This window comes from Microcaecilia unicolor, chromosome 9, assembly GCF_901765095.1.
Source record: "Microcaecilia unicolor chromosome 9, aMicUni1.1, whole genome shotgun sequence".
NCBI lineage: Eukaryota > Metazoa > Chordata > Amphibia > Gymnophiona > Siphonopidae > Microcaecilia > Microcaecilia unicolor.
Genome location: NC_044039.1, coordinates 157,453,279 through 157,478,927, shown reverse-complemented (window position 1 = coordinate 157,478,927; position 25,649 = coordinate 157,453,279). Strand labels below are relative to the sequence as shown.

Below are 25,649 nucleotides of genomic sequence, written 5' to 3'. Positions count from 1 at the left end.
CCTGAGGGCTTGTTAATTTGTCTATATTGAGTAAAATAGTTGATAAATATATTTTTCATTAGCCAGAGGAGTTTCATTCTGATTAGTCAGTTCTTGATTTCTATTAGGGTGACTTTCATCATGGTCATAGAACAGAGTCCTTGTTAGTCTCGGTGCTGGATATTCTTCAACACAGTACTGATAGTGGAAATACTGTACTGTTGGTATCTGAGTGGACGAGCAGCCTAGTGGTTAGTGCCGCAGACTTTGATCCTGGGGAACTGGATTCGATTCCCACTGCAGCTCCTTGTGAATCTGGGCAAATCACTTAACCCTCCATTGCCCCAGGTACAAATAAACACCTGTATGTAAACTGCTTTGAATGTAATTGTAAAAAAACACAGAAAGGCAGTATATCAAGTCCCATTCCCTTACATAGAGCTTATTTTATGCAATATTAGCTCTTCAAAGCAGGAAGGGTGCATTCACCTAAATGTATTAAATGTGGGGTTGCTGATAGTACTTTTGTCCACTCTTTTTGGGTCTGTATGAGGCTACAGAGTTTTTGGTCTTCCATTGTGCACTTTATGGAGACTATATTTAAGTATAAAATTACTGGATCAGTGAACAGTTGATTCTGGACCAGTCAGGGGCCTTTCAGAGTAGTTCTATGAAGAGTACTTTATTGTTTCGTAAGCTGTTCTTGCTTGCCCAGATGTGTATTTTGCAAGCCTAGACTTTGCCAGATCCACCCCCCTCCACTGGCTGGCATTGCTGGAATCAAGTGCATCTGCTAGCCACCTGGGAGGCGAACGAGGCGAGGGGTTCTTTTAAGAGGAAAGTCCGTTTTTTGAAGGTGTGGGAAGCTTATTTTGATATTTTGTCTCCTTGGGAATGTAGTCTTTTGTTTAGTAATGTGTAAAACCATTTTGTTTAAACCAGCGATATAGATGGAGATTTAGGCTGGGTGTGGTGGGTGTGGGGGTAAGGTTCATTTGGTATTGTGGACTGTAGAGGAGTTTGGGAGTCATCAGAGTCCAGGCTCTTGCATTCTCTAGCTACATTCTAAGCTTGGGCTTGGGGGGGGGGGGGGGGGGGGGAAGGGCAGTTTGGGTCTACGGGGATAGGCTGTTCTCTTGTTGTGGAGCGCAAGGGGGGGTTGTTGGTGATTGGGAGAGGGGGGAAATTCCAGTTTCAAAATTTGATGACAGATTGGGTCATTTGGTACTTACCTTGGCTATTTGCTCTGTTATACATGCATATAGTTAGTTGGGTTTCTTTGGCCTTGTCATCAATAAAGTTGTTGGAAAATAAATTTTTGTTTATATTATTGTTTTATACTATTGTATCCTGCTTTCAGCTTTTCCAAGACAGACTGGTAAGAAAATAAAAGTGGTTGAGTGATCAATTACAATGAGATCATATAGAAATTTATGAGCTGACTATAGAGTACATTTAAGCATAAGCAGATAAAATGTTTATCTGAGATTACAAAGAGCCAATGATAGAGCCAGAAATTCAACAGGTGCATAACTTCTTGCAAGTTCTTTCCCAAGAGGTTGTGATCAGTCACTGAGTCCAATTTAAACATGACAGACAGTATAGGGAGAGGTGTAACCAGCAGAAGAAAGGAGGTGTTGATGCCCCCTACAAGTCATTGCTGAAGCCCCACCTGGAGTACTGTGTTCAGTTTTGAAGGCCGTATCTTACTAAAGATATAAGAAGACTTGAAGTGGTCCAGAGGAATGCAATAAAAATGATATCGGGCTTGCGCCAAAGGAAGAGGAGGCTGGAAGACCTGAATATATATACTCTAGAGGAGAGGAGGAACAGGGAAGATATGATACAGACGTTTAAATACTTGCAAGGAATTAATATAGAAACAAATATTTTCTAGAGAAGGGAAAATGGTAAAACTAGAGGACATGAATTGGTTGCAGGGTGGTAGACCCAGAAGTAATGTCAAAAAATTCTTTTTCACAGAGAGGGTGGTTGATGGTTGGAATGCCCTCCCAAGCGAGGTGGTGGAGAAAAAAAAATGTGGTGGGTTTCAAAATACATGGGATGAACACACAGGATCTCTAATTAGAAAATGAATGGTATAAAAAACAAAACTTAGGATTGCATATGTGCTTGCATGTCAAGTGGTGCTTAGATGGCAACTGGCTCTATCAGCTGAGGCCAGTGTTGGACTGGCTTGTACGGTATGAGTCCCACATATAGCAATCTGGTTGTAGGATGGGCTGGAGAGAGCTTCGATGGAAACTCCAGTAATCTGAAACACGAGGACAGTGCCAGACAGATTTTTATGGTCTGTGTCCTGCAAATGGCAAGATGGATTCTGATAGGCTGGAGTGGACTTTGACGGCAACTCCATAGTTGGAAAACAAGGACAGAACTGGGTGAACTTCTACGGTCTATATCCCAGAAACACCACAGAAAGACCATGATCAAGTATATATCACCACGTTCATTGTTGATTTAATCTTGACTTGATAATGAATATGACTGTTGGGCAGACTGGATGGACCATTCAGGTCTTTACCTGCCATCACTTACTATGCATCTTTCTTTTTGATTAGTGCAAGATAAAAATGCAAGGAAAACATTTTTATTAGTGAATTTATGTAACACAAACACACTCATGTTTTCTCCTGCCAGCTGCTTCAGCCTACAACAGTTGACTATCTAGACAATAGGGTACAAATACAAAGAGTACGCTAGTGCATCATGAGGCCAGAAACTATCACAATTATTTAGCTAAGTAATCTAATAACTACTAAACCTTGTTTCCTGTGAGCCATCCATTGCAAACTTGACTACAGCAGGTAAAGCTCGATCAGTTACATCTTTAATTTCAGACAATATACGGCCTGGTCCCATTCGCTCCACTACATCTGATAAGTGTTGGGCTGTGCATTTTCTTACTGCCGTGTGTAAATGACTGTAAAAGAAACAAAACAGAAAAGGCAATATTAATATACCATTCTGGTACTTCCAGGTAGCATTTCCAGCACTTTGTTTTGTTGCTAAAGGCTGGTAAAAATGGTATCTCAGATAGTATAATGGGTTCTAGCAAAGCCAACTGGCCCACCGTGGTGTCAAAACTCAACAGTGAGCTGATCCAGAACAACTTTCACCATTAAGCAAAACCATTTCTGCAACATTCAGTGAGGCATTTTCTACAAACATTTTAATACATTATTTGAAAAACGTTCTTCAAATGCATCACAGATGGAGCTGGCAGTTTTGAGGTCAACATTCCAAAGCTGTCGTGCTATCTTTTGGAGCTAGAAAGATCTTCAAAATTTAAATTCTGTCTTACTGAGCAGGTGAATTTTGTTTGGGCAAATGGGTACCTACACAAAATATTCCTGAGCAGTACCATTCCCAAAGGCATGGCTAAACTTCATCCAGTCAGTGAATGTACTCAGTACTAGCCAAATAACATTAGGTAAATAAGTCTAAGTGGTGGAATCTCACAGAATATCTGGATAATTTACCTACTTCTCAACCTCACTGAATGTTGGGGATCTCTGTGTTCTAAAAGCTAAACAACAAAACTGACTAAATTAAAAATAAAAACCTTATTTTGGATGCAGGTTTACAGTTGGAATAAAGCAAATGTTTCAATGAACACTAATATATACTACCTCGTTAGTGTGCACTAATACTGTTAACAAGTGTTAATAGTAACTAGGTTCCATTATATAAAATGGGGTTTGTGGTAAAGTAATGTGTGTTACATGGGTTAACACTTGTGTTAGTAACTCTGTTTTATTTTAAATGTAAAACATTTAAAATAATACCCAAGATCTAGTTAGACTACCAAATGTGTGAGATGACAACGCAAAATGTTAATCTGCTTTACCTGCCCCTCAAATGATGTGCCTGGAATCTGTTCAATATTTAAAACCAACTTTAATTTTGAACTGCAAAACAGAAAATTCAAAATTCCCATAGTAATAAAGACACTGACTATTTTTGGAGGAGAAGAGGCTCAACTTATGTCCATATCTGAATTTATATAGAAGTTAGAAGCTATTTGTGAATCTTTGTTGTTCACATCTTGAAATTGCAGCTTAACGTATATTTTCAGACTGTTGTAGTTGTTTTCCTTTTAATTGCAACTGAATCTATGCTATTTACATTCTGAAGTTTAATTTACTGTAGTTTAATGTATATTCCTGAATGGTCCCAGTCTTCTTAATTTGTTATCCGCAATGAGCTGAAAAGGTACTTTGCGGTCTATAAGAGCTGAGATGTAATATCTACTCCAGCCCTGTTTACTGCCATTTGTGATTGAGAGAGAAGTACGAAGTTGAGGCATTACGGACCATCATTCATGACTACAAGGCATTTTTCTACACTTAAGCCACACCTTCCTCATCCTATAATTTAACGCTCAATGTGGCAGTCCTCAGAATTCCTTTTGAACCCAATAAGGGGATAATTTTCAAAAGTCAGTTTTTTACAAATATGTGATAACTTAGGCACATAAAATGGCTTTCATAAATTAACACCAGGAATAAACATGTGCAGGTATGAACAAATGTACTTTTACTCTAAGTACTCTCGGGGAAGCAGTTTGGATGGAACATGGGTGGAGTCTGCAAGCACCGATTATAAAATACACTAATCTACACACATACTGTCAACTTCTATGTGTAAACATTTACACCTGCTCTCAAGAAGATGAAAATATCTACAACTGCATTAAATAAATAATTTCTGCCACTAACACTAGTATTTTATAAAGACACATAGGCCCCAACTTATCTCTATAGCAACTAAGTAGGTGTCTACTTAATCACAAAACTTTGGCAGTCTGTTATAAAATTACCCTCTAAATGTGCACCCTGAATCCCATCTCAAGGGTGTTGTAATTGTGTTATCTTTGGCTTCACTTCCCCCAGAGACCACTAACACTTCTGCATTATCTCAAACCTCTGGCTACAGTGAGTGATAAAATCCCCCCACTCCTGATTTCCCCTATTATTGCATATTTATCACAATGAATAATTTCTGATCTTTAAACAAAATGTAATATTAAGACAAAGGGAACCTCAGTAAACACATAACACAGTGTTTAAATTATTAGTTCATTTATCTAACACCCATATTACCTATATGAAAAAGCAAATGCCCCCTAAACTTAACATCTGGTTGCATCACCTTAGTAGCAATAATTGCAACCAAATGCTTCCCATAATTTGATACGTCTTTCACATCAACGCTGAGGAATCTTAACCCACTCTTCTTTGCAGGACTGCATTAATTCAGTCCTGCAAAGGAGAGTGGGCTAGGATTCCTCAACATTTCATATATGAACTGCTCATTTCAGGTTCTGCCACAGCACTTCTATTGGGTTCAAGTCAGAACTTTAAGTAGGCCAATCTAAAACTAATCTTGTTTCTCTTCAGTTATTCAAATGTTGACTTGCTTTTGTGTTCTGGATCACTGTCTTGCTGAATATCCCAATTATGCTTCAGCTTCAGCCTAGTGGTTAGGTGCAGCAGACTTTGATCCTGGGGAACTGGGTTCGATTCCCACTGCAGCTCCTTGTAACTCTGGGCAAGTCACTTAAACCTCCATTGCCACAGGTACAAATAAGTACCTGTATATACTACGTAAACCGCTTTGAATGTAGTTGCAAAAACCACAGAAAGGCGGTATACCAAGTCCCCTTCCCTTTCCCTCATGGACTGAACATTCTCCTTCAGAATTTTCTGGTACAGTGCAGAATTCATGGCTCCTTCAATAATGGCAAACTTTTCATATCCTGAGGAAGCAAAGCATTCCTATACCATCACACTACCACCACCATGTTTAACCACTGATATGATGTTCTTACTGTGGAATGCTGTATCTGCTTTATGCCATACGTAATGGGATCTGTGGTGTCCAAAGAGTTCCACTTTTGACTCGTCTATCCATAGAACGTTATCCCAAAAGGCTTGGGGATCATCCAGGTGTGCTTTTGCAAATCTGAGATGAACACTGATGTTACTCTTGCGTAGCAGAAATTTTCTCCTTGTCTCCCATTTTTGTTCTTATTGTGGAGTCATGAACACTGACATTAGCTAAGGCTAGAGGGGCCTGCAGTTCTTTGGATGATGTTCTGGGATGTTTTGTGACTTCTCTGAGGAGTTCTTGCTATGCCCTTGGAGCAATTTTGGCAGGCTGGCCATGCCTGAGAAAATTCACCACTGTTCCAAGTCTTCTACATTTAGAGATAATGGTTCTCAACTTCTCACTATGGGTTTGGTAGAGTCCCAGAGTTTTAGAAATATCTTTGTAACCCTTTCCAGACTGATATATTTCAACAACTTTTTTTCTCTTCCGGAATACCATTCTTGTAGAAAATTTGTGATTAATATTTCACTCTCATGGTAACGTTCAATATATAGTGAGGTCTAAGATTCAACAAGATTGGCTGCAATCAAGCCTGGCTGTGTTCAATTAGGTTAATCTAATTACAATTAAATTTGGTCAGTTGGTTGACTGAGTAACTAAGGGGGCAATTAATTCTTTTCATGGGTGAGATGAGTGTTTGTTCCTTAAATAAATGAAGTAATAATTTAAAAACTATGCTGTGTATTTACCCTTTGTCTAATATTACATTTTGTTTGAAGATCAGAAAATATTAAGGAGAAATCGTGGGGGGGGGGGGGGGGGGGGGGGGCCTTTTCACTTCACTGTATATGAAATAGGTGAGTGAAATGTTTTGTTTTTCTCACTGAGAGAATGGTAAAAACAATTCAAAATATACAGCTATAAATACTATGTTATGACACTGCATGCTAATGCCATTAACACACGTTATTAGTGAATAAGTTCCACTGCATATGAAATTTGAAGTAAAATAACACGTTAATAATGTTAGCAGCTCTTAAGCAGTAGTGCTTGTTAGTAACTCTATTAAGTTGAACTAATTTGTTCTGCCCTGTTTGATCTTTTCTTACTTCTCCTATCTAGTTTAACTTTCCTAGTCGTCACCTGAGTCCTCCGTTTATAAGAGCACAAAGTGTACGTCCTGGAGTGACGTTCTGAACCATCGCATTCAAAGTCTTGTCCACATCTTCTCTGATGAATGTGTTGGATTCGCTAGCTTTATGCAAAAGAACTTTTACGGTATTATCTAGTTCCTGATCCATGTTTTTTTTCAGATGCATAAACATGTCGCCTAGACAGACCACTGCAGCTCGTGAAACACCAGACCGCAAGTTCTTCACCTGAAAGGGGGAAAAAGAACTTTTATTCAAACTAGAATGCTATTTCTCACAAATGAAAAATTAGGAGGGCAATTCTATAACTGGACACTTCGAGGTAGGCATGCCAATACCAAGTACCAATTCTATAATGGTATCTGTGTGCCAAGATGCTGTTATAGAGTATCAACATTAAGTCAGCATTGATGCACCCAAAGTTAGGAGTAACTAGTTAAACCAGGTCAATGGCAGGTGTGAATGTTTGCCCCGAATGTTCCATAATATGTATGTAACTTCTAGTATTTTATGTTACGTGTGTAAGGTAGAAATACACCCATGTTTTGCCAATGTGTATGCTACCCTTGCAGTTGCATGCTAATGCACGTATGCGCTATTTTATTGAGTAGCATGTAATGCACATATGTACATCTGCATGCCTTGGCACTTTAGTGCGTATGGCATGCGTAAATACATGCGTACAGTTTTAGAATTGCCCTTAGCTGTTTTGGCATTTCAACACAACAAAACTTGAGATCTCTCAAAACTTGAGATCTCTCAAGTTTTCAGATAACTATCACAGATGAATTTGAAGTTCAAAATGTGAATGAACTGTTTTGTGTGTAAAATGTGTTTGCATGCAGATATACAAGCATAAATAGTAGATATATTAAAAGATTGCATCTACTTTTAAGCAATCTGTGTATAGGCATTCCTGGGGATGTAGTCTGAGTGAAGTGTTGGCAGAGTTGTGATGTACGTAAGTACTGCAGAAAACATGAATGTACATACATAGAGACTAATTTTATAGCAGGACACAGATGTAAAAAGTCCAAAAGGATACCTGTTTCATAAAGGGAATGCGGAGGGGCAAAATTGAAAGGGGCGCCCAAGTTTTCCTGAGGATGTCCTCGCAGGATGTCCCGGCGAAGGGGCGGGGAAACCCGTATTATAGAAACAAGATGGGCGTCCATCTTTCGTTTCGATAATACGGTCAGGGACGCCCAAATCTTGACATTTAGGTCGTCCCTAGAGATGGTCGTCCTTAGACTTGGTCGTTTCTGATTTTCGGCGATAATGGAAACTAAGGACACCCATCTCAGAAATGACCAAATGCAAGCCCTTTGGTCGTGGGAGGAGCCAGCATTCGTAGTGCACTGATCCCCCTGACATACCAGGACACCAACCGGGCACCCTAGGAGGCACTGCAGTAGACTTCAGAAAAAGCTCCCAGGTACATAGCTCCCTTACCTTGTGTTCTGAGCCCCTCAATCCCCCTTCCCCCAAAACCCACTACCCACAACTGTACACCACAACCATAGCCCTTACGGATGAAGGGGGGGGCACCTAGATGTGGGTACAGTGGGTTTGTGGTGGGTTTTGGAGGGCTCACATTTAACACCACAGGTTTAATAGGTAGGGGGGGATGGCCTGGGTCCGCCAGTCTGAAGTGCATGCTGCGATGGACCTGAGTACGACATTTGAGGCTGGCACAAAATTTTTTTAAAGTTCTTTTTTGAGGGTGGGAGGCGGTTAGTGACCACTGGGGGAGTAAGGGGAGGTCATCCCCGATTCCTTCCGGTGGTCATCTGGTCAGTTCAGGCACCTTTTTGTGCCTTGGTCGTAAGAAAAATTGGACCAGGTAAAGTCGTTCAAATGCTCATCAGGGACGCCCTTTTTTTTTCCATTATGGGTCGAGGATGCCCATGTGTTAGGCACGCTCAAGTCCCGCCTTTGCTACGCCTCTGACATGCCCCCCGGGAACTTTGGTCGTCCCAGCAACGGAAAGCAGTTGAGGACGCCCAAAATCGGCTTTCGATTATGCCGATTTGGGCGACCCTTTGAGAAGGACGCCCATCTTCCAATTTGTGTCGAAAGATGGGCGTCCTTCTCTTTCGAAAATAAGCCTGATAGACTGTAACCGGGTACCTCTAGGTGCAGCCAAGGATAGAACAATCTTCTCCAGCCACAGGCTCCCGGTACAGTCAAGAAATAAATGTCCACCAGCAACTTCAATTTTAAGGAGTTTATTCCATGCGGGTTTCTAGTAGACCTGATACACAGTTCCAACAACAGCATTCACCTTCAATCTTAAGCACATATAAGCCACCTGAAAGTGTGTGGCAAATAGTCCCCTTTAAGCAGTAGACTATCAGCAAATACCAGGATTCAATACAGGCTCCCAGTCAGCTCCAAAACAGCAGTTTCTACCTTCTACTCTCTTTACCTTCAGGAGGGGTTCCATACTTTAGGGATTTCTCCTACCCCAAGGGATTCCCCTTTTACCCAAGGGTTTTCAGCCTGCAAATACTTTTGGGACTCACACCCAAGGGATTTCACCCTGCATCTGCTTCACTCTACCCTCTTCTCTCCTTCTGCTTCTCTCTTCCCTGGGACCCCTTCCCACCTGCCTAATCAATCCCTGGCTTCTGCTACCACAACCAATCATTCTCCTTCCATTAGCTTCCCCCACACCAGCTGAGTTGAGCATTAGAATAATGATGAGCTCCTGCACACAGGGTTTCCTATCTCTCTTTTCCCCTAGTGGCAGCCAATCTACACGTCCTGCCAGCTTACACCCATGTCTTCCCCTATTGCAGCTAGGAGTCTAGTCCGGGTTCTTCATCTCACCCCCTGGCTCCTTGCCTGCAATGCCTTCTGGGACTTGTATTTCAGACTGAAACTGCCTTAACCCAACTATCCTGGATGAGTCATCATAAGACACTTATGTGCTTTTATGAAATAGGCTCATGGAATTATCCCCCTCCCCAACTCCCCGATGCTACACAAATGTTCTCACACAAATTTACATGTTTTCTGAAGATGTAAATGTGTGTGTTTACGTCTATAAAATAAGCACTAATATTTATGTGCGTTATTACACACATAAATGCTTAGAATACTAGCATATATACATATATGTGCACAAATATGTGCATACATGCCAATATTCCATTTAAGTGCTATTCTGTAAATATGCGTCTTGGGTTGCATAGCGTGTATTTGCAAGGGCGGCGTTACACATTGGTGGAGCATAGGCAGGGCTATTATCTACATGTGTAACTTGTACAACATTTTAAGTTATGCGTGTCATAGATGCACTTACACCTACTCTATGGCTGTCATAAGTGTGTGAGCCTAAATGCTAGGTATGTCAATAATGGGTTATGCTAGTATTCTATAATGAAACCTAGGTGCCTATTTTCTGTTATAGTAGAGGTTTTCAATCTGTGTGAGGAGGTGTGTCAGGGGGTTGAAACACACAGGACAGTGTCTCCAAAGGGAGAGTAGCAGCCAGAAGAACAGCCTGACAGCAGGAGACACAGCTATACCAATCTAACATTCTTCCTTAATTTACTGTGAACTGTGCTCTCTCTCTGCGTTGCTGGTGACAAACTGAGCTTACCAGGCTTTCACTTCCAGTGGCTCTGCTGGACCATAAGGGTGAAGCTTAGGGGAGAGGTAATAGGAAGATGCTAGACCTTAGTGGCAGAAGGGGAGGGAGAGAGGACAGGCTGTTTCTGGACCATAGGTTGAGAGAAGACAGCGAGGGGGGGGGGTGACAAGGTGATGCTGGATCACAGGGTTGGAGATGACAGGAGGAATAGGGAGTTGCTGGGCTACAAAGTATGAAAGGAGTGGGGGCTGGGCAATAGAGATACTGGGCTACAAGTGTAGGGGGGTGGGGAGAGAGAAAGAGGGTGTGACCGGAAGATGCTAGGCTACAAATGCAGGAGGAGAGACAGAGAAGAGATGCTGGGCTACAAGGTTGGAAGGACAGGGAGGGGAGATGCTGGGCATGATGGAACCATGTGGAAGAGGTCAAAGTGGATATCAAGGAGATAAGTGATAGGAATGGGGAGAGGGTAAAAGACAGAAGGGAATATGAGCTGGGATAGGAGCAAAAGAGAGGTAGCAGAAGACAGACAGGAAAGAGAAACGGGGACTAATGCTTGGAAAACAAACTGTGCAGATAAACAATAGTAGAAAAATTATTTTACTTGAATTAACTGGAATATGTTAGCTTTGTCATGTCTATGTATTTTGCTCTGTAGAAGAGGAAATACATTTCTGTTTTTATTTCTCCCATGTTGTGGTACATGCTGAGTTTGAATTCTTGGGGCTCCCAGTTCAATTTTTACCTTCGTATTTCTATTCCTAATTTGTGATCCCTTGTTCTGTATTTGGTGAGAGCCTGTGTCTGTATTTGGCATGTGAATGAGATGGGGTATTCTGCTTGCATATAGTTTCTGTGTAGAACTCTGTAGCAGTCTCATTTGTTCTGCTTTACTAGTAATAAATACATTGGTGTTTTAGGGTCCAGTGTAATATTTAGAAAGAGCTGCCTATTCATAGGTAGGGTTTTTGCAGTTTGAATCAAATGAATTAGTGCTATTGTTGTATGGTACGTTTGCTATATGTGTGTTGATAGAATTTTTCAGGCTCTGTACTATTTTACAATGCTATTACTCAGATTTATTTTATTTATTTATTTACGTCAATTTATATACCGTATCTTATTGCTACTGCAAGACAGAACGGTTTACAATTTATAAAAAGAAGCAATACAATATGTACAGGTTGAACAAACATTAGAACTCCAGTCATTACAGGAAAGCACAGCAAACCCACAAACTAGCTACATAAGATGAAAAACAGTATAACTCATGATTTAGTATACAGGAGAACACCGCAAATACAAAATTAAATACATAATATAATCTACACAGACAAACAATACAGTTTTGATTTAATATATATTACAGATGCCCACTTATAACCTTTCTTCCATTATTCTAAATTCTGTTCTACATAATCGATAAAGTAGAAGGTTTTCAAAAGTTTCCAAAAATGAAAGTAAGATTTCTCAAGTCTGATCTCTTTTGGAAGGCCATTCCAAAGAGAGGGAGACAAATAGAAAAAAGCCGAATTCCATGTAGATTCCCATCTAGCCCTAGCGAGAGGAGGAATCACTAACCTGTTGTCTGTCAGGGATCTAAGGGTTCGTGTGGCAGTGTAAGGAATACTTAGATTTGACAGATAGTCAGGATTTAGTGTATAAAAAGCCTTATGGGTCAAAACTAAGGCTTTAAACTTAACTCTTGCTTCAACCGGAAGCCAATGCAGTTGATGTAGTAAAGGTGTTACTCTGCCATCCCTCCGGGCCCTACAAATCATATGTGCTGCAGTATTCTGTATTCTTTGTAGTCGTTTCAAGCTAGCTTGAGTGATCCCTGAATATATGATATTACAATAATCTAAGCGTGAGGTAATATAGGCAGATGTCAACGTTTTAAGGGAATCCTTACTAATTGAATTCCTAACTGACCGAAGTCTCCTAAGATGGAAAAAAGATTTTTTCACTATGTCGGATATTTGTTCCTCAAAAGTCAGAGCAGAATCGATTATAACCCCAAGGTATCTAAAGGATTTAACTGTAGGGATGTTCTGGCCAAATAGCATAGGTACCACTGCTGGACATGTGCCCTGTCCTACTATCCAAGATGTTATAGTCTTATCTGGATTTAATACTAATTGATATGTTGTGAGCCAATCTGCCACTTTATCCAGACAGATTTGTAGCGGTGTAAGATCCATATTAGATGGTTTAACATAATGAATAAGAAGAAAATCGTCTGCATAAGAATAAAAACTAATACCCATTGTTTGAATGAGAAGTGCCAAGGGACTGACATATAGATTAAACAGTAATGACATGAGAAGCAGAATATTTTTTGATACGCTAACTTCTGCATCTGTTGTTGGGGGGGAGATAGGATATTTGTGAATGCAGAGCATGTTTACATTTTATTTATAAGAACTCAAAAATATATATTGTTGCTCTAGATATTTAGATATTCAGTTAAGCACCTGAACCACATCTCTTATATATTTACTAATAACTAGCCTCATAAGCCCAGGGTACCCTTATATTAGGACACCACTGAAGTGGCTTTCATCAAAGGCTCCACCGCCAGCCAAACAACGCAGAGAAAAACTCTCAAATTAATGCTTTTACTGAGAGAAAAGTCTGCAATACTTAGGCTGGCAGGGTAAGAATATATAGTTATAATGTATAACTATGGATCAAGTGCTTACAGAAAATCACCAATGAAACTCTAAACTTGGTCAATAAAGATGAGAAGTCAAAAAATATGTAACAAACTATCCAAACTTGACAGTTATAGGACTCCCACTGTTTCGCCGCTTCATCAGGAGAAAAAACAAGAAAGAAAGTTAACACATTTTTCTTCTTATCAATACGAACAAATGACTGCAAAATGGCGACTGCTTATATAGGACGCCTTGGAGGAAGACTCCTCCCTCTGATGTCATCACCTCATCTCTCCATTCACCAATAGCAAGAAACTAGTTAATAGAATGCTACCCATTCCATTTGTACATTCAATCCTTTAGGATTTACTGTTTGTAAACGGTATATCCACCTCTGTTCTTTTTGATGTAAGACTCTTGAAATGTCTCCTCGCCTCCCGTTATTAACCAGCTGTTCAATAACCATACATTTTAAGTGCTCAAATGTAAGTTTCATATAATCACAGTGTTTGGCTAGAGGCATGTGAAGCTTTGATTGCTCACTTGAACATGTTTTTAGCATGCGTTTTGTTTGCCCTATATATCAAAGGCCACAAGGGCATGTAATCATATAAATTACATGCCCTTGTGGCCTTAGATATATAGGGCAAATAAAACGCATGCTAAAAACACGTTTGAGTGAGCATAAACATGGAATACAATCAGAGAAGCTTCACATACTTTTACAGTATGTATTTGTTTTAGCATCACCATTCTTTTATTGTATTGTATGTATCTTTCAATGATCATACTCAGGGGTCCTGAGTAAGCGTCTACGGATGCCCAAAGGCAAGCCAAAATGGAGTTACCACCCGACTGCCATGTGGCTCTTGTGGTAATTTCATTTTTTATTTTCGGGCGCGTGTAATGGACTTGCGCCAAGTGGCATTTGGCATGGGTAGGTCATTACTCCCCGGTTACCGCGTGAGTCTTTATCACTAGGTCAATGACTGGCGGTAAGGTCTCAGACCCAAAATGGATACGCGGCAATTTTCATTTTGCCGCACGTCCATTTTTGGCAAAAATTTTAAACAGGCCTTATTTTACATGTGCGCTAAAAAATGGATTGCTGCGCGCCCAAAACCCGCACCTACACTACCGCAAGCCATTTTTCAGCGTGCCTTTGTAAAAGGACCCCCTCAGTTGGATATTAATGTATTTTTCTTTATAGAATTGCATGACTCCCGACACAGAAATTGTTTGCTGAAACGCAGCCGTGTCGAGTTCTTTTTCCTGTGCCACGAACAATGGTTGATGAATCGAATATTAAAGGCTTATTGACATTTTGGACTGCTTCTAATTGTTTCTTTTTCTATTGCCTCACTGCTTGACCCCAAGGCTGTAGAAGATAAATAGAGTTGGAGACCCAACTGGTAACTTTCTTGGAGGGAGGAAAGAAGCGAAGAATATCTGTCATTTAGAGGTCTGCCCCAGGGCCACCGAGAGACTGAGCCGGGCCTGGGGCAGGGCTGCTACCAATGAGCCTGGGGCAGGGCTGCTGCCCTGCCCAGGATTCATAGCCGCCGAGAGGGGAGGCAGGGGGGAAAAAATTCCCGGGCCCAGGCCTCCAAGGGGGGCCTGGCACCGCAGTCCCACCCGCCCTCGGTCGTCGACCGCCTGCTCCCTGCATTGAAATCACAGTCCCACCTCCATGAAAGCAGCGCCGCAGGCCGCAGAACGCCTCCCCTCGGCCCCCCTCCCTCCCCGCGTCCCGCCCTTGTCTGAAGTAACTTCCGCGAGGGCGGGACACAAGGAGGGAAGGAGGGCCGAAGGAAGGCGCTCCTCCACCTGCAGCGCTGCCCCCACGGAGGTGAGACTGCGACTTCAACGCAGGGGGCCCGGCCCAGTGGCGGATGGAGGGGGGGGGAGCAGCGGTGGCGACCTCAGGGGGGTGGAGGGGGGGAGCAGTGACGGCGGCGATCTCAGGGGAAGCGGCGGCGATCTCGGGGGGGGGGGGGGGGCGGGGTGGCCAGGGTGGCAGGGGTGGGGCCCCGGGGGCGGCCTTGCTTGGCCCAGTCTATCGGCAGCCCTGCCAGGATCATCGCAGCTGCTTCCCCCCCCCCCCAGGATCACCACCGCTGCTGCCTCCCCCCTCCCACCGCAATTCCATTGCTGGCAGGGATCCCAAGGCCCAGCCAGCGGAATAAGGCCTCCTCCAGCGCTGCTCCCAGTCCGCTGCATTGCCTACTCTGCCCATGCCTTTTCTCTCATGTCACGCATATTTTGGTTTCAAAACCGAGCATGCGTGGCCTGAGCGGAAAAGCAGCCGCTTGGCAGGCAATGCGGCAGAGTGAAGAGCAGAGCCGGAGGAAGACCCCTTCCGCCGGTGGGACCCAGAGGAACCCCCACCAGCCAAACTAGAGGCCCTGGTCCAAAGCCCTGCTGTGTCTGCTCCTCCCCAGCCTCCAAGAGGGACCCGGCAGAATCATTGCTTGCATAATCACATGAAAGTCCTTTAATTCCATAAAGTGTTTCAACCTATATAATAAATAAATCTAACAATCTTCTTTACTGAAGTTGCACAGATAACTGAGTTCAAAAGCACAACAAGCTAATTGAACTAAGAATCCAACATAATAGTGTGGATGTCCATCTTAATAGCAGTGAAGCTCAAACCTTTCAAAGAGATACAGCAAGCTATAACTTGTTTTCTCAAAAATCAACGTCAAACCATTCTGAAGGTACCATGTCTTAAAGAAGACGTTTGTAAAAATACAACAGAACTATTATCATCAAAAGAAAATGGTGCAAAAACTAAAATATTCTGAACTAGCAAGCTAGATTATGCAATAACTTCCATAAAGAGATAAATATATATCAAATTGAAGAGGTGAACCGGTGTAAAAAAGAATTATCGATGTACCTCAATTTGCTTAATAAAACTGAGTTCACAACAATGTCAAATACAGACGAAATATCAAGAAACATGAAGAGATATGTTGTCTAGCATTTCTCAACACCCCATAAGACAGAATCAAACAATAGTCACAATAGTCCCCCTTTTACTGATTTTTGTAATCCTCGCTAAACCTTGGAAAAGTGCGTACTATGAGTACCATACTGTACTGTATTGAAATAAAGATTCTGTTCTTCAACCAGGTTGAAATCAATACTGGTATTCATTCCAAACTGGATGACTATCCCAAAAGGTCCTGACATTGTAAGTGTACTGATTGTTCAAGTGTTTTGGCCAAAATAGGTGAACTAGAGACTGGATGCAAATTCATACAACTGGTGGAATCCAGTCACACACACAGAACACAAATGCCAAATACAGAATAAGTGACCACAAACCATAAACAAATTAAATCAAAATCTCAAGAGGCCAGACCTTGCATTTAGCACAGAGCAATACAAAGAGATGCATTTTCTCCTATACTGTGGAAAATAGGCCCGTTTCCGAAAAAAAATGAAACGGGCGCTAGCAAGGTTCCATGCCCCCCACCTCCCTCCTTCCCTCTCTCTCTCTCCTCCGAGTTCCAGCCCCCCTCCCCTCTGAGTTCCATGCCCCCCTGGGTCCCTCCTTCCCTCCCTGTCCTCCGAGTTCCAGGCATCCCTCCTCTTCTAGTTCAAGGACCCCCTACCCCCCTCCCCTTTGAGTTCCAGGACGACCCACACAGTCGTAGTATCACTTTAAGAAATGCAAGGTGGGCGAGCCCCCTCTTTGACGCACGCCTGGTATGCAAACTTATACATTTAAAGCAACAACATGTCTCGGGCGCTGGATCGGGCAATTAATGCGGACGGCTGAAAACATGCTCCCTCCTAAAGGCATCCTTTCCACGAAGCGCAGCTAACACTTCACCTCTTCTCCAGGCGGCTCATGTGTCCAGTTAAGCAAGCAGCTCGCTACTCTGCAATACTGATGCAAGGGACTATTCGGCCTTGCCTTCTATCGGGGAAGGTAGGAAAGGAGATTTTCCCTTTAATTTCCGTGGCTACAGTAACCATGGCTGATTATCATCTTCATCCTCCCTTCTTCCACCCCACCCCACCCTCACATCAGCACCCAAACAACTTAAGACCACCAGAGTTATGCACTCAATCATGGTTTTCTTCAATGAAGTCCTCACAGCACAAAACCTCTTTCCATATACACCTGGCTGCGCTGCAACTGCAACATTCTCGTTGAAACTGCACACAACCGGGTCTGCAATATCTCTGTTATCCATGCTTGTGTTCACAAGAGTTGGACGCTCCAGTCTGCCACCACCGAAACCTCTTCAGGTGAGTATCCCAAAGATACTTTGCTCCATCCGAAACGCAACACCAGCTATCCCGCCAGGAAGAGGTCCTCGCTTTCACCGCCTCAGATATGAAGTCGCCAGTTACCACTGTGTCCGAGCTGGATCGCGTGCTCGTATTTCCACAGTTGATGTCTCGTGCCTCAGTCGGCTCGTAGCGACCATCAGCAATCCTCCCTGTCTCCCGAAGCCCCCTCCTACATTTCCGACAGCTGAACTGCAGGCTCTACTGAAATCCCGCAAGAGCTGATCCTGGGAGTATTGCCGGGCTCCTCCTCTCCCCTTCTCTCATTAGCTTTCTGTTTCCTCTCTTTCTGGCCGGTCTCGCTGGATTCTTTTGGTTTTTTTTTTTTCCTTTTCAGTGAAGTTTAGGGGATGGAGATGGTGGTGCGAACTCGTCACGCCCATGCTTGAGACGCGTCGTGGTTTCCCAGGCAACACGGTGACGTCACCGGAAGGCTTCAGACATTATGAACCTGGCTTTAACTTCCTGGCAGTCAGCTTCAGAATGTTGGATTGCAAATTATTATAGTAGACATGCAAGAGACAGTATTAGGGGAAGTACAATTAGGGCAACTGTGTTTGGCCCCCTAGCCAGAGAGAACCCCAGGCCAGCTGGAAACTGAAGAAAGTGCAGCCTGTTAGTAAGCTTTGGGGTCCCCTCCTAAATATCTGCCTTGGGCCCCAGCCATATTCTAACACCAGCTCTGGCAGGATGTACATTTCAAATCTGACATATTCTAGTCACAAAATAGAAAAATAAAATTCTTTTTTCTACCTTTTGTTGTCTGCTCATTTTATTTTTCCAAGTCATGTTGGTCCCAGGCTCTGGTTTCTACATCCTTCTATCTTCTCTTAACTCACTCACCAAGGTCTCATGTCCATTTGATATTTCTACTCTTTCTCCATCTTTGTACCTCTATCTTCCTCCATGTTTAGTATCCCCCTTTCTCTGTGTCCCTATATTTCTCTGTCCAGCTTCTCCCCTCTCTTTGTCCCCTGTGCCATTATATCTCTACCCTCTCTGACCCTACCCCATCCAGCTTCTCTCCCTCTCCCTCCCTCCCCTTTCCAGCATCTGGTTTGGTTGCTTGATTCCCTGTCTGCCCGCCCACCCACCCCGCCCTCCCTTCCTCCCTCAAGCTGTAGGTTTAGTATTTGTTCCCTTTTCCTTCATCTCCTTGGTCTGGTACCTCTGTTTCCCTTCCCGCCCTCCTTGTGCTGTACCAGCAGTTCTCTCCCTTCCCTCCAGTTCTCCTCCCCCTCTTCCTCCCACACCCAGATCCCCTCCTCCTCTTCCTCCCACATCCAGCAGCTCTTTCTCTCCAGCCCCCTCCTCCTCCTACATCCAGCAGCTCTCTCTCTTCCATCCAGTCCCCTCCTCCTCTTCCTCCCATGTCCAGCAGCTGTCTCCCTTCCCTCCAGTCCCTTCTTCCTCTTCCTCCCTTGTCCAGCAGCTATCCAGTCCCTTCCTCCTCTCCCTCCCATGTCCAGCAGCTATCCAGTCCCTTCCTCCTCTCCCTCCCATGTCCAGCAGCTCTCTCCCTTCCATCCAGTACCCTCCTCCTCTTCCTCCCATGTCCAGCAGCTCTCTCTCCCTTCCCCCAAGTCCCTTCTTCCTCTTCTCCCCTTATCCAGCAGCTCTCCAGCCCCTTCCTCCTCTCCCTCCCATGTCCAGCAGCTCTCTCCCTTCCCTCCAGTCCCCTCCTCCTCTTTCCCCCTATGTCCAGCAGCTATCTCTCTTCACTCCAGTCCCTTCTTCCTCTTCCACCCATGTCCAGCAGCTCTCTCCCTTCCTTCCAATCCCCTTCCTCCCATAAGTCTGACTCCAGCAAAACTATTCCTTTCCTCCAGCCCCCCCCCCCCCCGGTCCTCTCCCAAAGGTCCAGCACTTACTTTAGTTCTGCCCTCGAGGCCCGCCCATCCAACATCCTTCGCTCGTTGTCGCTGCCTTTTCTTCCACGGCTCCGGGTACGGCCGTCCGGGAGGCAGCATTTAGCGTTGCCTACATGCCTGTCTGCCCTGAAATAATTCTTCTCCCCAGGCTCCGCTGCAACAGTCCCTGCATTCTCTTTTTTGCTCGTCGCGCAGCGCTGCCATTCACACAGGCAGCTCCGCTCCCCCCTGCTGCGTCCATCTGGCCCTACGTAAACAGGAAGTGCATCAGAGAGGGCCGGACAGCGAGCAAAGGATGTTGGATGGACGGGCCTGTAGGGAAAGTGGCTGGGACCGGGCCCGTCCAGGCCCACTCGTGGCTATGCCCCTGGGGAGGGGGGCTCTCCTTCCTCGCCACCTTCAGCCTGCTGCTGGGGTTGCTGTCCCTTTTCTGGCAGGGCCTGTCTTCTGAGAGCCAGATTGTAAGCTCTTTGAGCAGGGACTGTCTTTCTTCTATGTTTGTGCAGCGCTGCGTATGCTTTGTAGCGCTATAAAAATGCTAAATAGTAGTAGTAGTAGTTGTGCAGCATGCAGCAGGCCATGAAGGTCTTGGCTACCTTTCCTGGGCTGTAGAGGAGTTCTCCTCCAGACCAGTCAAGACACTGTAACCGATTCTTCAGCTGTCCAAAGGCCCGCTCAATTATGCTGCGTGTGGTCTGATGTCAGACTACTTTGAAATTAAGGTCTATCAAATTAGAGCTGAGTTAGCCAAATATAACCCAAATGAAAATAATTTAAAAGACTATGCCTCAGAAGCCAACTCCACCCTAGACTCAAGTCAAGGAATTAAGGCAAACCAACTTCCAACCACTATCAACTGAAGACGTTAAATCACAACTAGTAAAATGCTTACGCTCGCATTGTATCCTAGACCACTTTCCTGAATTCCTGTTCCAAACCACCCCAACAGAGGTGATCATATAGCTAACAGACTGCCTTAACAGACTACTAGATTCTGGCTCTCTCCCCTCAGATATGAGCAAAATCATTCTTACTCCGCTACTAAAGGGTTCAGGGCTAGACACAACCTCTGCAGTTTAAAGTTGCCTGCTTACTCTTTCAGATTCTTCATGGTACTACCTCTGCACTCCTAATTTGCATCTCATCTATTTGCATAATGCACCCCAACAGACTAAAAGAACAACTGATCCTAGCCACACCATTTCACAAGAGAATCTGATCTCAGAAGATCTTTTAACATGCTCTTCTCAGTAGCAGGGATCACTTTATGAAACTCACTCCCCCTGGTTATCAGAGTAGAATATAAATACCTCAGCTTCCTGAAGAAGCTAAAAACCTATTTCTTCCCAAAGACTGCTACATAACACTCACCGATTAGCAGTATATAAGACCTAAATTGAAATGAATTAAATGTCTATTGTTGTAGTCCTCCTCCGCCGAAGTTTGGGGGTGGACAATGGGGGTCATGAGTCAGGTTCTTTGGGGGTACCCTCTGTCACCTGAGGGAGGAAGCAGAATGGGAGACAGGGGTGAGTATTGGCAGGTCTGGTGACCTTGTGGCGGTAGGGTGGTGAATGTGAGGGCACCTAGAGGAAGGGAGTGTGTAGATGGTTTTGAGGGGGGGGGGGGGGGGGGGAAATGTGGGATAGCTGTAGCACTTACCTAGGAGCCAGCCACCAGTGATCTTCCCTTGGTCGAACCTCTGGCAGATTCCAGAATGCTGGAGAATGCAGGAGTTGTGGGTTGAACCTGGGTACAATGCACACATGTCCACAATCTCCCCCTGGGCATCACACACAATGTGTGTAGTCGATGAGGCCTATGACTGAGGGGAAGCAGTCTATGGCATAAAACTCTGACATGTTGTTCTGGAGGTCCTGGGAGGTAGTGGGTAAGGTGATGTAGTCTGAGGTGTGGGTAAGGAAAGCATCAAGGAACTGGGTGAGGCAACTGGAAATGGCGGGCTGGGTCAGGCCCGCATTCATAGCTAGGACAGACTAGAAGCTACCAGTGGCCAGAAAAGCAAGGGAGGTGGTGACTTTGAGATGGACAGGGATGGGACTGTTCCTACAGGTCCTGGGCTGCAGGAGGGGTTGAAACTGGTCACACAGGTGCTGGATGGTAGCCCTGTCAAAACGGCACCTATTGAGACATTGCTGGTCAGTAAGGTCCAGGAAACGGGTATGGGGCCGGAAAACTCTCAGATTTGGGTATCTCCTGCAAAGCCTCCCCTCCAAACTATCCTCATCTTCCACCATGGCGTAAGCCACTGCTGCATACAGTTATCCATATTCCACCACCCCAGGTGCAACCCATTAACCCCAGATACACCACTGTGCACACCTCTACCTACCTACTTAGTGAGACCCACCACCATCAAACACCACTCGGCACACACTCTCCCATCACCAGCACACAGACCTTACACAGACAGCAGCAGCAATCACTCACTCTCCTACCACTGACAAACAATGCAGTCACACACAGCAGCAGCACAGAGCAGTCACTCTCTCAGCAACGGCAAACAGTTGTGCCACACCCACTAAGCAGTCAAACTCTCCCAGCTCCAACCAACAGTCCTCACATACATAGCAGCAGCATACAGGGCAAACAGCAACAAGGATAGACAGAAGCCAAACAGATAAGGGGATTTAAAGGAAGGTGTGTGGGCTTGGGGACAGTGAGTGTTTGGAGGAAGGGGTAGTTATGGCTGGGGGTCTAGCGGAAGTGGTCAAGGAGCTGAGGAGGTGAGACACAGAGGAGGTAAGTCAGGAAATGTAAGGGTGACAAGGTTCAGACTTGGGCAAACAGACAAAGGTAACACAGTACTCGCCAACTCTCAATTTTCCCTCAAACTATTACACCCTCCACTCTCCTACTCCACAAATTTGCAAATGGGTCTAAAGACAACTTTGCTCTTATCCTAGACACTTTTATATCAGGTCTAATTCCATACGTTTTTCTTCCCACCACTGGGAAAAACTTTTGCTATCTGTTATGGGCTGGAGACATTCAATTCATAAAATCGCCCACGTCACACCACCAAAATACCCCCTCTGGAGATGTCCTGATCTAAATGTACTAGCGATTTGGTTCATTTTTTTCTTTTGTTTGATTATACGCTTTGGATGTTTTTCGGCGAGAAATACATCCATTTGCCTTTTGTACCATTTTTTGAATGTTTTTCTGTTTCGAAGATGAGCCCCAGAGTCTCTGTTACAATTCCATAGGCTAGCATTTAAGGGGGCTATTTTACAGTTATTTTAGTATCAGTATAAAGCACAGTTAATAGACACAGGAAGCCTCAGTTTAGTTTTTAATTCCCTCCCAACCACCCCTGGCCAAATCTTTGATTTATAGGCCCTTGAACCAATTAGGAGGCTACAAGTTTAATTAGGGCACCTCAGGGGCGTAGTCAGACCTCGGTGGGAGGGGGTCCAGAGCCCAAAGTGTGTGTGGGGGCACATTTTAGCCCGCCTCCCCCACCGCTTACCACCACTTGTGCTTTAATGAAACTTGAGCATGTGTGAGCATGCTCAATTTCATTAAAAGGAGAGCATGCATGGCGCGACTGGAAACAGGAGAGGAGGCAAGTGTGAGACCAGTGCGGGACAGATAAACACTTCAGCTGGCGGAGGTTGGGGACCCCTGCCATCCAAACTAGGGGCCCAGAGCCAATTTGGGGGGGGCCCAGGCCCCCATGGCCCCCCATAACTATGCCACTGGGGCATCTCTATCAGCCAGTAATTAGCTTTTAGAAATACGGTCTTCTTAGATCCATAGAGGGTAACCTACCAACAACATTCACACAAAAATTATAATAAAAACTAAATATTAGTATAACCTAGCACAGTGATGGCGAACCTTTCAGAGACCAAATGCCCAAACAGCAACCCAAAATCTAATTATTTATCGCAGGTGCCGGTACTCATTATGGGCAGGGTCACCACATATGACTCCACCCCTATGATAGCCACACCCCTTACACCAGCCATGGCGCATATAAACAGACATCATTGAAACTATTATACTAGTACAGGAGAAAAAAATAACATGATTTTCTTTCATTATAAATCATTTCTGTAAGCTGTTACAGCTCCAGTATATCCAGTGCAAAATAAGACAGCAGATGTAAATTCTCAAATTGGACATATTCCAAACACTAAAATGAAAATAAAATGATTTTTTTCTACCTTTGTTGTCTGGTGATTTTGTTTTTCTATCCATATTGGTCCTAGTCTCTGATTCTGCTGCTCTCTATCTGTTCTCTTAACTCCGTTTCCAGGGCTTCCTTTCCATTTATTTCTTTACTTTCCTCCTTTCTTGCCCTCCATCCATGTCCAGCAACCCTCCTCTTCCCTCCAGCCACCCTCCTCTCCCCTCCAGCCACCCATGTCCAGCCACCCTCCTCTCCTCCCTGCCCTCCCAGCACCAGGCAGGCCTGCCTCCCTCCCTCCCTCCCTCCCACCAAGCACCAGACCTGCCTCCCTCCCTCCCACCAAACACCCAGCACCAGGCCTCCCTCCCTCCCACCCAGCTTCCCACCCTCCCACCAGGCCGGCCTCCCTCCCTCCCTCCCACCCAGCACCAGGCCTACCTCCCTCCGAGCACCAGGCCCCCGTCCTCCGAAATTTAAAAGGCATACCTGGGTCGGGGTTAAGGCGGCAGTGGCAGCAAAAAGTGTGTTGTTTGCTCGGCGCGCATTCGGCCTTCCCTTCTGTCTCTCCAGCTCTGTATGTGTGTACTCGGTGGAAAGAGCTCCTAGCACTCAGGGAACAGGTCCGATCTTTGGAGGCCAGAATAACAGACTTGAAGGAGATTGGGCAGACAGAGAGGTTTATAGAGGGATGTAGTACAGAAGTCCCACCTCCAGTCTGCTAGCCTCTAGGCTGCCATGGAGAAGAAATGTCTCTTGAAGGGACAGCATCACTGTGGAGAGGCAGGAAGTGATCCTGTAGCCAGGACTTGCACTCCTGGAGAGGCAATATCCTCTCGCACCGAGGATGTCTCTCAAGGGGCTTCTGCCCAGGAAGGAAGGGTTAAAATGGTCATTGTAGTTGGAGATTCGATCATTAGGCATGTAGATATCTGGGTGGCTAGTGGACGTGAAGATTACCTGGTCACTTGCTTGCCTGGTGCAAAGGTGGAAGACCTCATGCGTCACCCACTTAAGATTTTAGACAGTGCTGGGAAACAGCCTGCTGTCTTGGTACATGTGGGTACCAATGACATAGGAAAATGTGGGAGGGAGGTTCTAGAAGCCAAATTTATGCTCTAAGATAGAAAGCTGAAATCCAGAACATCCAGGGTAGCATTTTCAGGAGTGCTCCCCGTTCCATGCGAAACAAGAGACAAGCAGAGATCTGGAGTCTCAATGTGTGAATGAGGAGACGGTGCAGGGAGGAGGGTTTTATATTTGTTAGGAACTGGGCAACTGGGGAAAGGGGAACTTATTCTGGAAAGATGCATCAACATTTAAAAAAGAGATAGAACAACTTTTAAACTAGAAACTGGGGAAAGGCTGACAGTCACTCAACAACGCATGGTTCGGAACAAGGTATCTTTAAAAGATATCACCAAAACAAGGAAGATAGGGCATCTCAATAGTGAGGTTGCAATACCATAGCAGGTTCATTTTCAAAGCACATAGACTTTCAAAGTTACATAGTTTACTGTATAACTCTGCAAGTCTATGTGCTTTGTAAATGAGCACCCAGGTGTCTGAATAAAGAGAAGACAGATTTTAAAGACTGCAAATTATCACTGTCAACTACTGAGCAAGTTGCAAATAGAAACAACAAACATTGTTTGAAATGTCTGTATACAAATGCCAGAAGCCTTGGAAATAAGATGGGAAAGTTAGAATATATTGCACTAAATGAAAAATAGACATAATAGGCATTTCTGAGATCTGGAGGAAGGAGATACCGTCATACAAGGGTATAAATTATACTGCAGTGATAGGGTCGATTGAATTGGTGAAAAGGTAGCATTATATGCTAAGGAGGACCTTGAATAGAATAGACTAAAAGTTCTGTAAGACACAAAACACATCTTGGAATCCCTATGGATAGAAATTCCATGTGTATGTGTAAAAGGGAAAAGAATAGTGATAGGAGAGCCTACCATCCACCTGGCCAGGATGAACAGACAGATACAGAAATATCATTGGAAATTAAGGGGCTAACAAAATATTAATGGGTCATTTCAATTACCCCCATATTGACTG

The 25,649-nt window shown here is 44.3% G+C and overlaps 1 protein-coding gene across 4 annotated transcripts in view; it reads right to left on the bottom strand.

Moving 5' to 3' along the window:
* Positions 1 to 25,649, bottom strand: part of TOGARAM1 (TOG array regulator of axonemal microtubules 1) — a 289,809-nt gene that overhangs the window by 140,847 nt on the left and 123,313 nt on the right. For all 4 annotated transcript variants that reach the window (XM_030214411.1, XM_030214408.1, XM_030214409.1 and 1 more), the window contains exons 13-14: positions 6,979 to 7,214; positions 2,765 to 2,923 (exon numbers count right to left, since the gene is read on the bottom strand). In XM_030214411.1, the coding sequence (XP_030070271.1) occupies positions 2,765 to 2,923; positions 6,979 to 7,214 (395 nt within the window). The remainder of the gene's footprint in view (positions 1 to 2,764; positions 2,924 to 6,978; positions 7,215 to 25,649) is intronic.